This window comes from Cornus florida, unplaced genomic scaffold, assembly GCF_030987335.1.
Source record: "Cornus florida cultivar Cherokee Brave unplaced genomic scaffold, ASM3098733v1 CherokeeBrave_3.0.0_Hap2_Chr04, whole genome shotgun sequence".
Taxonomy (NCBI): Eukaryota; Viridiplantae; Streptophyta; class Magnoliopsida; order Cornales; family Cornaceae; genus Cornus; species Cornus florida.
Genome location: NW_026775574.1, coordinates 105,853,316 through 105,865,135, shown reverse-complemented (window position 1 = coordinate 105,865,135; position 11,820 = coordinate 105,853,316). Strand labels below are relative to the sequence as shown.

At 36.8% G+C, this 11,820-nt stretch overlaps 1 protein-coding gene across 1 annotated transcript; it reads left to right on the top strand.

Annotated features, from left to right (window-relative positions):
• Positions 1 to 4,301: 4,301 nt before the first annotated feature.
• Positions 4,302 to 10,709, top strand: LOC132304520 (small ribosomal subunit protein mS47-like). The gene is made up of 8 exons (XM_059802248.1): positions 4,302 to 4,558; positions 4,640 to 4,774; positions 8,032 to 8,115; positions 8,810 to 8,908; positions 8,995 to 9,096; positions 9,182 to 9,223; positions 9,384 to 9,445; positions 10,275 to 10,709. The coding sequence occupies exons 1-5, from the start codon at positions 4,553 to 4,555 to the stop codon at positions 9,088 to 9,090; spliced, it is 420 nt and encodes a 139-aa protein (XP_059658231.1). The 5' UTR covers positions 4,302 to 4,552; the 3' UTR covers positions 9,091 to 9,096; positions 9,182 to 9,223; positions 9,384 to 9,445; positions 10,275 to 10,709.
• Positions 10,710 to 11,820: the final 1,111 nt, after the last annotated feature.

Here is an 11,820-nt window from a genome sequence, read left to right as displayed (position 1 = left end):
TCTTGGGTAAGAAATGTCAGCAATTACCATCTTTTCTTTTCTGTTTCTTCTGTGTTCTACTCTGCAGCTAATTGTTGTAGGAAACTAAATGTTTTATACTACTGCAATACAAATTCAGGGGCGTGTTCAACTCCAAATGAATCATTATTCGATTTTTGTGGAATGAAAAGTCACAAAGTTTGAACATTCTACAATTGACTTTAGATCAACCATGGAAAGTTTAAACATTATAATACATGAAAGACATAAATTATAAAATTCACTCCTGTCTATTCATGCTCCAACATGTAATCTTTACACGATTAAAAAAAAGAAAAGAAAAAAAGAATAAGAAGAATTAGAAATTATTAGATCAAAACTAATCGGAATAAATTTCTTAACTTCTTTGGTTTGAAGTCATATGGCTATGGTCTATCACTCTTAATAAGAATCCTTAGACCTTCACAACACTACCAACCCACATATTGAATTACTTGAGAGAATCTTTAGTTCATTAATTACATTAACGGTCATTAGATTTGAGATAAGATTTACTTCCCTATTTTTATTTATTTATTTATTTATTTTTGCCAAGGTTACTTTTGGTCTTACTTAATTACTCTTAATAAGAATCCTTAGACCTTCACAACACTACCAACTCACGTATTGAATTACTTGAGAGAATCAAACTTAAAATTAGGTATTTTAACAAACGCATCATAATATATATATATATATATATATATATATATATAGATATATGGTTTCAGTGAAGGCAATAGGACAACGCACATTATATATAAGTTCTATTTTCTCAAATACAAATATATATAGAAGTATTAAATTTCTCTTTGATCAATTTAAATTTAGAATCTTTAGTTCATTAATTAAAGGGTTAAATGCAAAAAACCCCCCTAAACTATTGGGGGTTTTGCAACTAACCCCCTTGAATTAAAAAAAAACCCCTAAACTATGAATTTGTTGCAATTTGCCCACTCAGGCCACCGGAAAAGTAAAAAGACGAAACTGCCCTTCCAAGTTTGTTATATACTCAATACAACCAAACCCGAAGCCACACACACTGCAGAAATGGAAGAAGTGGCGGCAGCACTGGTGGAGATCTCTTTGCAATTCGTCAACCGTGGATGTGGAACAGAGCATCGATCATCGTCGTAGCCGCCGAGCGAGAGAGAGAGGGGTGAAGGTGATGGCAGCCGGCGCGTGAGAGAGAGCTCGGCGGTGTGGGTTGTGGATATTTCGGCTGGTAGAGAGCTCGATGGTGTAGAACAGCGACTAGGGAAGTCGCGATTCTGGCACAAATCAGAGAATGGCACAGCGGCGACGGATTTGGCGTTGGCGACAACGGCTTTTGTGCGCCGGTGATTGATAGAACAGCGGGCAAGATGGGTTGTGGATGAACTTCGGCAGTGCTCGGATGGGGGCGAGACGGTGACGGCAAGCTTTCGCAGCGGTGGGCGACGGGTTGTGGAGAGGACTCAGCCGCAATGAGGTGCTTCACGGTGTGATGGCAGCAGCGAGCTTGCCTTCGGATGATGGTGGTGGTAGTGGAGCCACCACTAATGACGACTCATGGTGCAATTAATTTGGGGTGATTACCAGTGACGACTCGTGTGTATATCTATATATATATAAATATATCGATTGAGCTTTGGTGTTTCAGTACGAATTACTGTATTTGAATTGATTCAATTGGGAAATTGTTTGAGAAACGTTTGTGGCTACGGCGGTGATGGCAGTGGCTGGACTGGTTCACTATGAATTATTTAAATTTTTTAAAATTGTGGTTCAATTGTTTCGAATGGTGGTGGCAGTGGGATTTTAGTGTGATTTGGGTTAAACGGCTTTCGGTGTGGAAGATGGGCTTGTCGGTGTTGAACCACGAACGCCTGCTGTTGAAGATGGTGAACAGTTATAGGGCGTGTTTGGGTATGCTATGGGGTCTATGGAAATTAAGGGCATTTTAGTCCTTTCATGCATATAAGGGCAGTATGGTCTTTTAAAATAAGTAAATTATTTTTAACGGCCAAAACTTGCCGGATTTTTGCCGGATGGAGTTATCTGAAACAAAATTGAATAGTTCAGGGGGTTAGTTGCAACTTTTGTAGTTTAGGGGGGTTAATTGCAACTTTGTCAATAGTTCAGGGGGGTTTTTTGCATTTAACCCTTAATTAAATTAACAGTCATTAGATTTGAGATAAGATTTACTTCCTTCTGGTATTTATTTATTTATTGCGTCATAATATATATATATATATAAACGCACAATATATATAAGTTGTATTTCTCATGCGATTAGATGGCCTCGACTAAGGCATCAAAACCTCCTTTTAACGCCTCAACAGGGAATTCACTAGCGATCGAGAAGATGGGCATAGAGTCGTTTTCTTGCTGTATTGCGCATTTGTGAATCCTGGCCTTTCTTCCATGTCTGAGTCATAATACAGATATATATAGAAGTAAGAAATCTCTCTCTTTGATCAATTTAGAATCTTTAGTTCATTAATTACATTAACGGTCATTAGATTTGAGATAAGATTTACTTCCTTGGGTAAGAAGAAAGCCAACCCATATAAGGATTGCTTCCTTGGGTAAGAGGAAACCCTATTTCCCAAACCTTATACACCCACCGTGATCATATATAATCACAATTAACCCCTCATTCATTAATCCCTTGTCATAGTTACACCTCCTTGTTAAAATTCTCTCTGAAAATGATGATTCCTGCTAATGTAGATGTTTCCACCATGAATTTGAAGTTGAAGTTGCCGATGAAGATGAAGGAGGAGGAAAAAGTGCAGCAACACTGGGAGGCATACCCACTTCTTGTTGATTTGAAGGCGGAGGAAATCTTATTGAAAGAGTGTCGAAATCTTGAACATGATCAAAACATCAACAACAGAGTTGTGATTCCCAGATTCAAAAGGACCTTCCGTGAATGTGTTGGTCATATACACTTGGATATATACAATGAGAAAGGTTGTTCAAGGACCTTCCATGAATGTTGTTTTGATCATCATCATCATCAACTACAAGAAGAAGAAGAAGAAGTGCAGCAGAAAAAGAAGATGAAGAAGGAGATAGTGAAGGTGTTGGCTCCAGCAGTGCCTCCTCCGGATTTGGCTGAAAGCTTCAAGAGACAAATCCAACAACAAGAAGAAATGCAGCAGAAAAAGAAGAAGAAGAAGATGAAGAAGAAGAAGGAGACAGTGAAGGTGTTGGCTCCAGTAGTGCCTCCTCCGGATTTGGCCGAAAGCTTCAAGAGACAAATCCAAGAATTGAAGGGTTCCGAGCCAATATTTGTGGCACAGAAGACGCTCACCCAAACCGACCTCAGTGTAAAGCACGGACGATTGTTGTTGCCGTTGAGTCTCATCAAGAATCGCCACTTCCTCACACCCCAAGAGATACACTTTCTCAACTCCAAACCGCCGGTGGATGACACCAAGACCAAGAAGAAGAAGGCCATCAAATTGCCCGGAATACGGGTGCCTCTGATTGAACCCTCCGGCGAGGCCGAACAATCTTTCTTGACAATCAAGAGATGGGACATGAAGAAGAAAGAAACGGGCCGAGTCAACCCGACTTACTCGTTGATCACTGGTTGGAACTCCTTTGTTACAAGGAATAGGCTTGAAGAAGACATGGTGTTGCAAGTGTGGTCCTTCCGAGTTGATTCGGAATTGTGGTTTGCTCTGGTTAATCTCGGACAAAATTACTAAACTATAGGTCAAAGAAATTAGGAGTAGCCTAGCGTAGTACTCCATCATTCATTTGTTTGTATCCAAGTTGGTTATTAATCTTCAATGGTATATATGTCATTAATCTTCAAAATTTAATTTCTGGATGATTTCTTTGTATTATATTAGGAGTTGTTCTCAATTATTATTAGTACAAGAATTAGTTCTTTAAATTTGGTTCATACCATTGATTGATGTGGAAGTTATTTGGCCGGCGACCATGGTGTCATGGCCGGAGTGTGAAGTTCTGTTTGAGAAAAGGAACATCTGGGGATTATTCTGTATTGCGTTATTTTATTCAGCCTAAGAAAACCATATATTAACCATAGGGCTTTTAGGGTTCGGGTATTGTTTATACTGGGCTAAGTTATTTGCCTGTAACAGGGTTTGTTGGCCTCAATTATTGGGCTTGCCTAGGTTTGGATTGATTATCCTTTTGTTTGGCCCAAGTGCCTATATAATTACTGTATTAATGGGAAAGTGTTGTTAATTATGACAAAAATTGGGTAATTACAAAATAAGCCTCGCCTCCATCATTCATTTGACGTATGCAAAAATTTGGGTAAATTCAGATTTTAGTTGAGGGAAGAGTTAAATCAAGAGCAGCTATACTCAACAGACCATCTACACTTAATGCTCTCACAGTCTAATCCCATGGTGTGTCCTCTGTTCTCCAATTTTCTCCATTTCTATTTTGTGGGTTTTTCCAGTAATGTCCTTTAGTTCATAGCCATATCTAAATTTTGTAAAACTTTGTTTTCCATTCCAGACTGTATGAATCATGGGAAGAAAACATAGATATTGGATTTGTCATTATGAAGGTAATATAATGTTGTGCATCTTTTTCCCCAACCATTGGAAGTCCAGGTTTTTTAGGAATCTTTTGATTTCATCTTTTGAAGGGTAGCGGCAAGGCATTCTGTTCTGGTGCTGATGTTGTTGCCCTTTATCAGTTGCTTAATGAAGGTGGGTCGCCCTCTTTTGTGCGTGTGAGTGTGTGTTTTCGGAGTCCAGCATTTGAATTCTTTCGGATTAAGGTATCAACTTAACTAAGGTTGATTTTGGTACATTTTCTATTGCAATAGATTTCTGTGCTTCCTTTTATTTGATTTGGAAACAACTTGAGAAATATTAGTATAAAAACTCGATTGATTTCATTACTAGTATATATCAGATCATTTGACTGGGAACAATTTTACATAGTTCCTGCTAACTGAGTAAAACGACTAGTTCTAATGTACATACTTGACTAATATTTATGGTAGAGGTGTGGGACTGTGTAAAATTGTACTGTTATGGAATCCACTGCATACCTTGGTGGAGAGGATATTATTAAATAGAACTAGTGATAGATTTGATGATTAATTAGCGTTGGATTTTATTTGATTGCTATTATTGCAATTTCTTGAATATTAATGTGTAAAACTTGAAATGGCCTTCGATTTTTGGCACCCCCTTTCCCCTCCAAAATTTTAAAATCTTCCATGAATTTGTTACAAGGGGTGGAGAAAATACGGAACAAAATTATGATTATTTGCAGTTCTGGATACAACCATGGCGCACCCTTGGATTTTCTGGCTGTGTACCCTCATCGTTTCCACATCTAGTTTCCCTGGACCTTCTCCTTTTCCAACATGAGTGTCCGGATGTTGTTCAATTGGACAGGAAGACAAAAATATTGAAATTTTCTTGTATTGATCAGATTTCTGGGAGATTATATGTGGTTTCCATGGTTGGATGGCGATTGTAGCCATCAATATACTACAAAAATTTGGGCTTATGGTGGATTTAATAACAAAATAGCAACACTTATGTGTCACTGGCGATGAGTTGTACTGCGTATATAACAGCTCAATATATATATATATATATATATATATATATATGTATGTATGTATGTATGTATGTATGTTTCTGCAAAGGCAAAGAAGACTAAAAAACTCTTTTACTTTTTAACTCCTTAATATGACCTGCTTGTAGTTGAGAAGAAGTCTCATTTTGTCGATTTTTCGATTATGCTTTTATACTCCTTAATATGATCTGCTCAATGTAGTTTTAGTTTTTTTCCAAAGGCAAAGAAGACTAAAACAGCTCAATTTTTAACTCTGTTGCCTTTTTAACTCCTTAATAGTTAATGTGATCTGCCTCTAGTTGAGAAGCAGTCTTACTTTCTGATTTATAGATTATGATGTTATTACTAGTAGTAATAAATTATGATTTTATACTTGTACTTACTAATTACTTGTATTTCTGAAATTTTGTCAATTACGTTTATTATGTGCAGGAAAGATTGAAGAATGTAAATTTTTTTCAAGACACTGTACAATTTTATATACCTTCTCAAGTTTTATATGGAATATTTTTGACATATTTTGAACTTGAGCCTTCTTATCTAAGATTTTTGTTCTTTGCATTTGTAGATAGCCATGTATAAAAAGGCTTTTATCTTTCTTACAAAGCTCGTGTGAAAATTTATAAGCGTTGCATGTGTGATCCCAATTCTTATTTTGTATATACCATTATCTGCTTCAAAATATGGGAGGAGTGATCTTCATTACCTATTAATGAGTTTAGAACCTAACTTGAATAGTTGAAGTTTGCTCTACAAAACTATGGAATCAAACTCAGTCTGTTAGACGAACTTTTTCTTACTTTATTGAAACATAATTTGAATGATGGATTAATGTTTGTGGCAATATTTGTGTATAAGGGAAAGAGTTGATTTAATTTTTGTTAGCGTTTTATCCTATTTGAAATTGGCATACAAGTTAGAGGTATCCTATGTGATAAAGATGAATATCAAATAAGTTAAAAGTAAAATTTTACAAGACAGTTATTAGACTAAATATCTTTTATGGAGTAGAGTGTTGGGTGTTGAAATAGAAACAACACATTCATGTTGTCGAAATGAGAATGTTGAGATGGGTGATGAGAGTAACTAGAAGAGACATGATTAGTAATCAACATGTTAGAGAAAGATAAAAAATGGCACTTTTAAGTGATAAAATAAGAAAAAATAGGCTTAGAGAGTATAAACTATGAACATATACAACATAGAACGAAAGATGCAAAAATAAAATAAGATTCATCAGTTAAAATAAATAATAAGAGGCAAAGAAGTAGGCAAAACTACCATGGGACAGAGTACTAAAAGACCTTAAGAAATTGTATAACTTATAATAGAAAATGGGAAGAAGCGAATGAGGTGGGAGATCCTATTCGAATTTGACCAGAGCAAGGATGTGGATGATGACATCGAGACACTGGTTTGCTAAAGGCAAGCTTGGCTGTATACATCTATGACAATCACTAGCCTGCTGAAAATTGTAAACAAGATGCCTAGGAATGCCCACGTGTCTGCCTTTGTTGATTAGATATTGCTGATTTAGCTAGGGTTGCAAATCATAGAGCTCCCAAGGTAAGCAATATGGATAGTAAATTAAATAAATAAATCCAGTTTTTCTGAAAGTCAAGAAGTAGTTTGGGATCCTATGAAATTTATTGGATTTGATGGTATGAATAGAAATTTGTGTGCAATATGTTGAAAGGTAATAGGATTTTTCTTGAATAACTTGAAATTGAGCTTCAATGACATTAGTTCAGAATGTTGTGATTTTATCTTGTGCTAGAAACACAAAACAAAAGCAGGAATAATATTGGAAGGGATAAAAGTTTAGTGGTACGGAGGATATCAGAAAGAAGCTATGATTACAAGGGGATTAGTAACTGGAAAATGCTCCTCATCTCTAAGCATGACAAAAAAACATAGTACAAGGGGGTTTGTAACTAGAAAATAATCCTCATCTCCAAGCACAACAAACATTGGTTGATGTGTATTGTTAAAACATGTACTTAATAAAGATAGAGGAAAGGAGAAGAGATGGCATAGTGCCAACACATAGTTAATCCTTATGCTTAACACATCTCTGACTTAAGATAGCTCCTTGGAAGGAGACATTAAAGATGCATGTCAGGGTTTGTTCTTCCATTTGCAATAGAACTGAACCATCAGATTCCTAAGTGGGAGGGTCATAAATATTGGGTTCAGTGAAAATTTTAAGCTAAATTAAGGACCTGTCTATGTTGTGTTTGGACCAATATCCCAGCTTTATCTCTATTTTAATACCGGTTCTTTGACTTGTCATTTTATTTTAATCATAATTATGTTTAATTGTTTTTGCCTTATCTTTTTCCTTTGAATGGAAAACATTGTTTTCCTCAAGGTATCTATAAGTTTCTGTGTTGCAGTTTAAGTGGAATGATTGATCATATCATATAACTGTCATTTGTACAGGTGGCTATCATGGATGGTATCACAATGGGATGTGGGGCGGGTATTTCTCTCCCTGGAATGTTCCGTTTGGTCACTGATAAAACTGTATGTAACTGCTGCTATCATTACCATTTGCAATTAAATTTTAGGAAGCTACCACGAGGGCGCTCTCATTGTGAGCTTGCACCCTCCGCCTTTAGATTAGGAGAATGATGAGGTCACACTCTTGCTCCGACGGCTGAGGGCATGATCTCACCTCAAAAGTGCCTCATGGTAGACTCTGCTGAGGGCATGTTTAATTTGATCTCATGAAGTACAAGTGCAAAGAAGCACCCTCTTACATGCTTGGATACCTCCGCTGATGTAGGATCTAGAGTAGCATTACAAATATAGCTTTAAAGGTTAGGGCTAATTTCACTAACACCCCCTCACGTTTGGCCAAATATCACATTGAAACAACTTTCGAAAATTACTATCACTCACATTACAAACTTGGGTTATGATTACCTGCTCATTTGTGGGCTTGGGGCCTAGTTGGTGCAAAAGAGTAAGAGAATACAGCTGTTACTTCCAAGACCTATATAATTGCAAGTCGCAAATATATCTCCATCAAGTACCTTCTGAGAAAATAATTGAGAAATAGGTGCAGATACTTCTGCTTGAAAGGCTAGTCTTTGTCACATTTCTACATTTTACTCATTGTCTTTGGTGCCTACATTCTGACTTTTGTCTGACATGAGATAAAACATTGTTCCTGATGGGAGTTAAGACTCCTGAATTTTGATGTTGATATTCTCAGGAACAAGAGGCTGCGGAGTCTTATAATGAATGGTGCACCTCAGCTCTCAAGAAACTAAAAGAAGCCTCCCCATTGAGTTTAAAGGTCACTCTGCAATCTGTGAGTTACGATTCCCTCGCATATCTAATTGCTTCCCTTTAGATTCATTGTATACCCAGTACTTCAACTTCATTTCCTGACTCTAGATACGAGAAGGTAGATTTCAGCCTCTTGATCAGTGTCTTGCTCGTGAATATCGTATGTCTCTGAATTGGATTTCCAAAAATATCTCTAATGACTAGTGCGAGGTATGGGTTTTCTGATTTCCCCATTTAGAAACATTTTTAAAAATAACTCCCTTGCGCTTACACTTGTTTTCATCAATTTCTATAGGGTGTTCGGGCAAGATTAGTTGACAAGGACTTTGCACCAAAGGTATCCTTAGAATTCTGTTCTGTACACTGTTTTTGAATTTTCTGTATTGATTTTCCGGAAAAGTTAAAATGTGTATCTAAATTTAAATTTGAAGTGGGATCCTCCAAGTTTAGGAGAAGTAACTAAAGACATGGTTGACTGCTTTTTTGCCAACTTGCAGAAATTCCTGCAATTTCAAAGTCGTGCCATGGCTAACTGAAAGTATCTTCATTGGTGAGCAAGGTGAGAGGGTAAATACACACATTTTTGTACATTTCTACATATTCTAGTGTAGAAACTTAGATTTTCAGAAATTATTGAATGATCTTGGATTTGGTGGCTCAGAAATCGGGTGTCAGTTTTTCAGAGATATGATTTTTTTTTAATTTTTTAATTTAATTTAATTAATTTATTATTTTTCAATCGACGGGTAAGAAACAACTTTTTCCTTGGTTTGTTACATGGAACTGTTCTTTATTGAGTAAAACCTTTTTTATGCCTAGTGGGAAGGATCTGGAGTATGAAAACATTCGTAGTTAGGAGGACTAGACTCTCTATAAGCAGATTATGAATTGATGATATTGCATTTAGTTTGAGCTTTAGTTATTATTATAGTGAATTCTTCATCAATCAGATAAAACTAGTCAACTGTAGCTAACTATTTTGGCAACAACCATTGTTGCAAAACCAACACAGATGTTCTCTATTTTGCCTTTAAATTTAGTAGATGCATATTAGGATATTGTATGACAACATTGTGTTTGGTCTTGCATTCGAAAATACTTACCTCTCGTTCACTGTAAGTTTAGTCTTATATTTCATGAATTTTCTTTCATTTGACTTGCATCTGAATCACATTCTAATGGAACCAGGTAAACTGGTGTTTACACTAATTGCTACACAGGCCCTGAGAACATATCCCATTTGTTTCTTCAATGCACCTTCTTGACTAACATCATTGCTCCAGAAGTAGCATTTATTGATCAATTGGATCTCTCACCAATGATAACAAGCTCTACCTTGCTAGCTCTGTATGTTTTATCTGGCGTGAGCATAACCATAGAATTTGCAGGGGCACTGTTCACATCCTTTGACGATTTTCGACTCTGACTTCATTCTGGTGAGAGCAAGGCCGCTGTCCATGCACTTCAAGAACTGCAGAGGAGCCCATTGGACGAGTACTGCTACTTGGAATCTGCATTCATTTGTTATCCAAAATCCCTAATTTCTTCTTGTTAGGTTTCATATTCATTTGGTTGGTTATTCTTGTAACGGCATTTTGAATGTGTTTTTGGGCCTTGGGCCCCGTCTTCGGGTTGATGCTTGTTCCTGTGCTATTGTACCCTGGGGTTTTTCTTGCAGGGCCTGAGCCCAACTCCCTTTGCACTGTCCTCTTTCCTGTCTATGAATAATTTTTTTAAAAACTATTGCTGTATTATTGCTGTATCTATTGCTGTATTATTAACTAGCTATGTACTTCAACAAGGCACAAAGTTTCCATGTAAAACCTTTCTACTTGTAATTGATCCCAAGAAAAAAAGATGGTGTTACATGCAATGCATATTGTTGATCTTATACTAATGACCATGCTCACTAATTCCTTATCATGCACAAAATTTTCACCCAAAACGTTTCAAACTTCGTAGATGTCACATGTTTTTCTAGCACAAGGCTGTGTTGGTCACACTAGGTCAAGTACTGAAAAGAAAAAGTATAACCATTTAATTAATTCCTAGTGCCTTCCCAAAGATCAGAGAAAATTCTGTTGAGGCAAGGGATGTTCCTAGGCCAAGTATCGGGAAGAGGCTTATATTCTGTGCCACATAACAATTGTGGCGTAAGTCAATGGTGGAGATTACCTCTTGTAGGGTAGTTTTTACAAATAGTGTGAACTTCACTCGATATGGAGTGTAGGTAAATGGTGGAGATCACCTCTTGTAGGGTGTAGTTTCCACAAATAGTGTGAAGCTCACTCGAGGTGAAGTGATATTCACTATCTCTTGTGCATAGACGTTCTGTGGCACAGAAAGAAATCCTGAGATAATTGTGAACCATGTGTTAATGTGAAAGAAAAAATAAAAATCCCCAAAAGTCTAAATATTTAAACAAATGCTCACGCATTGATTGATAGTATTGTCCTGAGCTCCCCAAAGGAGAGATCAAATGAAACCCCTAGTGTCCAATGCCAATGGGTTAGCCAAAAGATGGGAACTCCACTTGTGTCCATTTAAGTACATGTCAGTGTATGTACTGTCTGTATGAGTGAGAGAGTTGAGATGGATGGTGACCAAAGCACACTACTACTTGTTACATGCGTGTGGCCTTTGGAGTTAAAGAGAGGACACCTACCTAGCTAGTTCTCTCTTTCCCATATAGTCTGTAGAGTGATCCTTTTAACTTATTGAAAGTGACAATACATGGTCTGTAACTAAGTTATCCTAAACAACAATATGTGGAGAGGCATTGCACATGTGTTCATATAGGGACCAATGGAAATGGACACTTCTGCACAAGCAATGACACCATTTCCCACAACCAACCAATGGATGCCATGCATTTAATAATGTGACACAAAAAAGGATGAGATGAACCAATATGTATATATATATACACACACA

Excerpts from the sequence above, each read along its gene's own strand:
- LOC132304520 (XM_059802248.1), top strand. Across the intron at positions 4,775-8,031 it reads TTGAATTCTTTCGGATTAAG|GTGGCTATCATGGATGGTAT; the intron begins GTATCAACTTAA and ends TCATTTGTACAG. Across the intron at positions 8,909-8,994 it reads TAAAGGTCACTCTGCAATCT|ATACGAGAAGGTAGATTTCA; the intron begins GTGAGTTACGAT and ends TCCTGACTCTAG.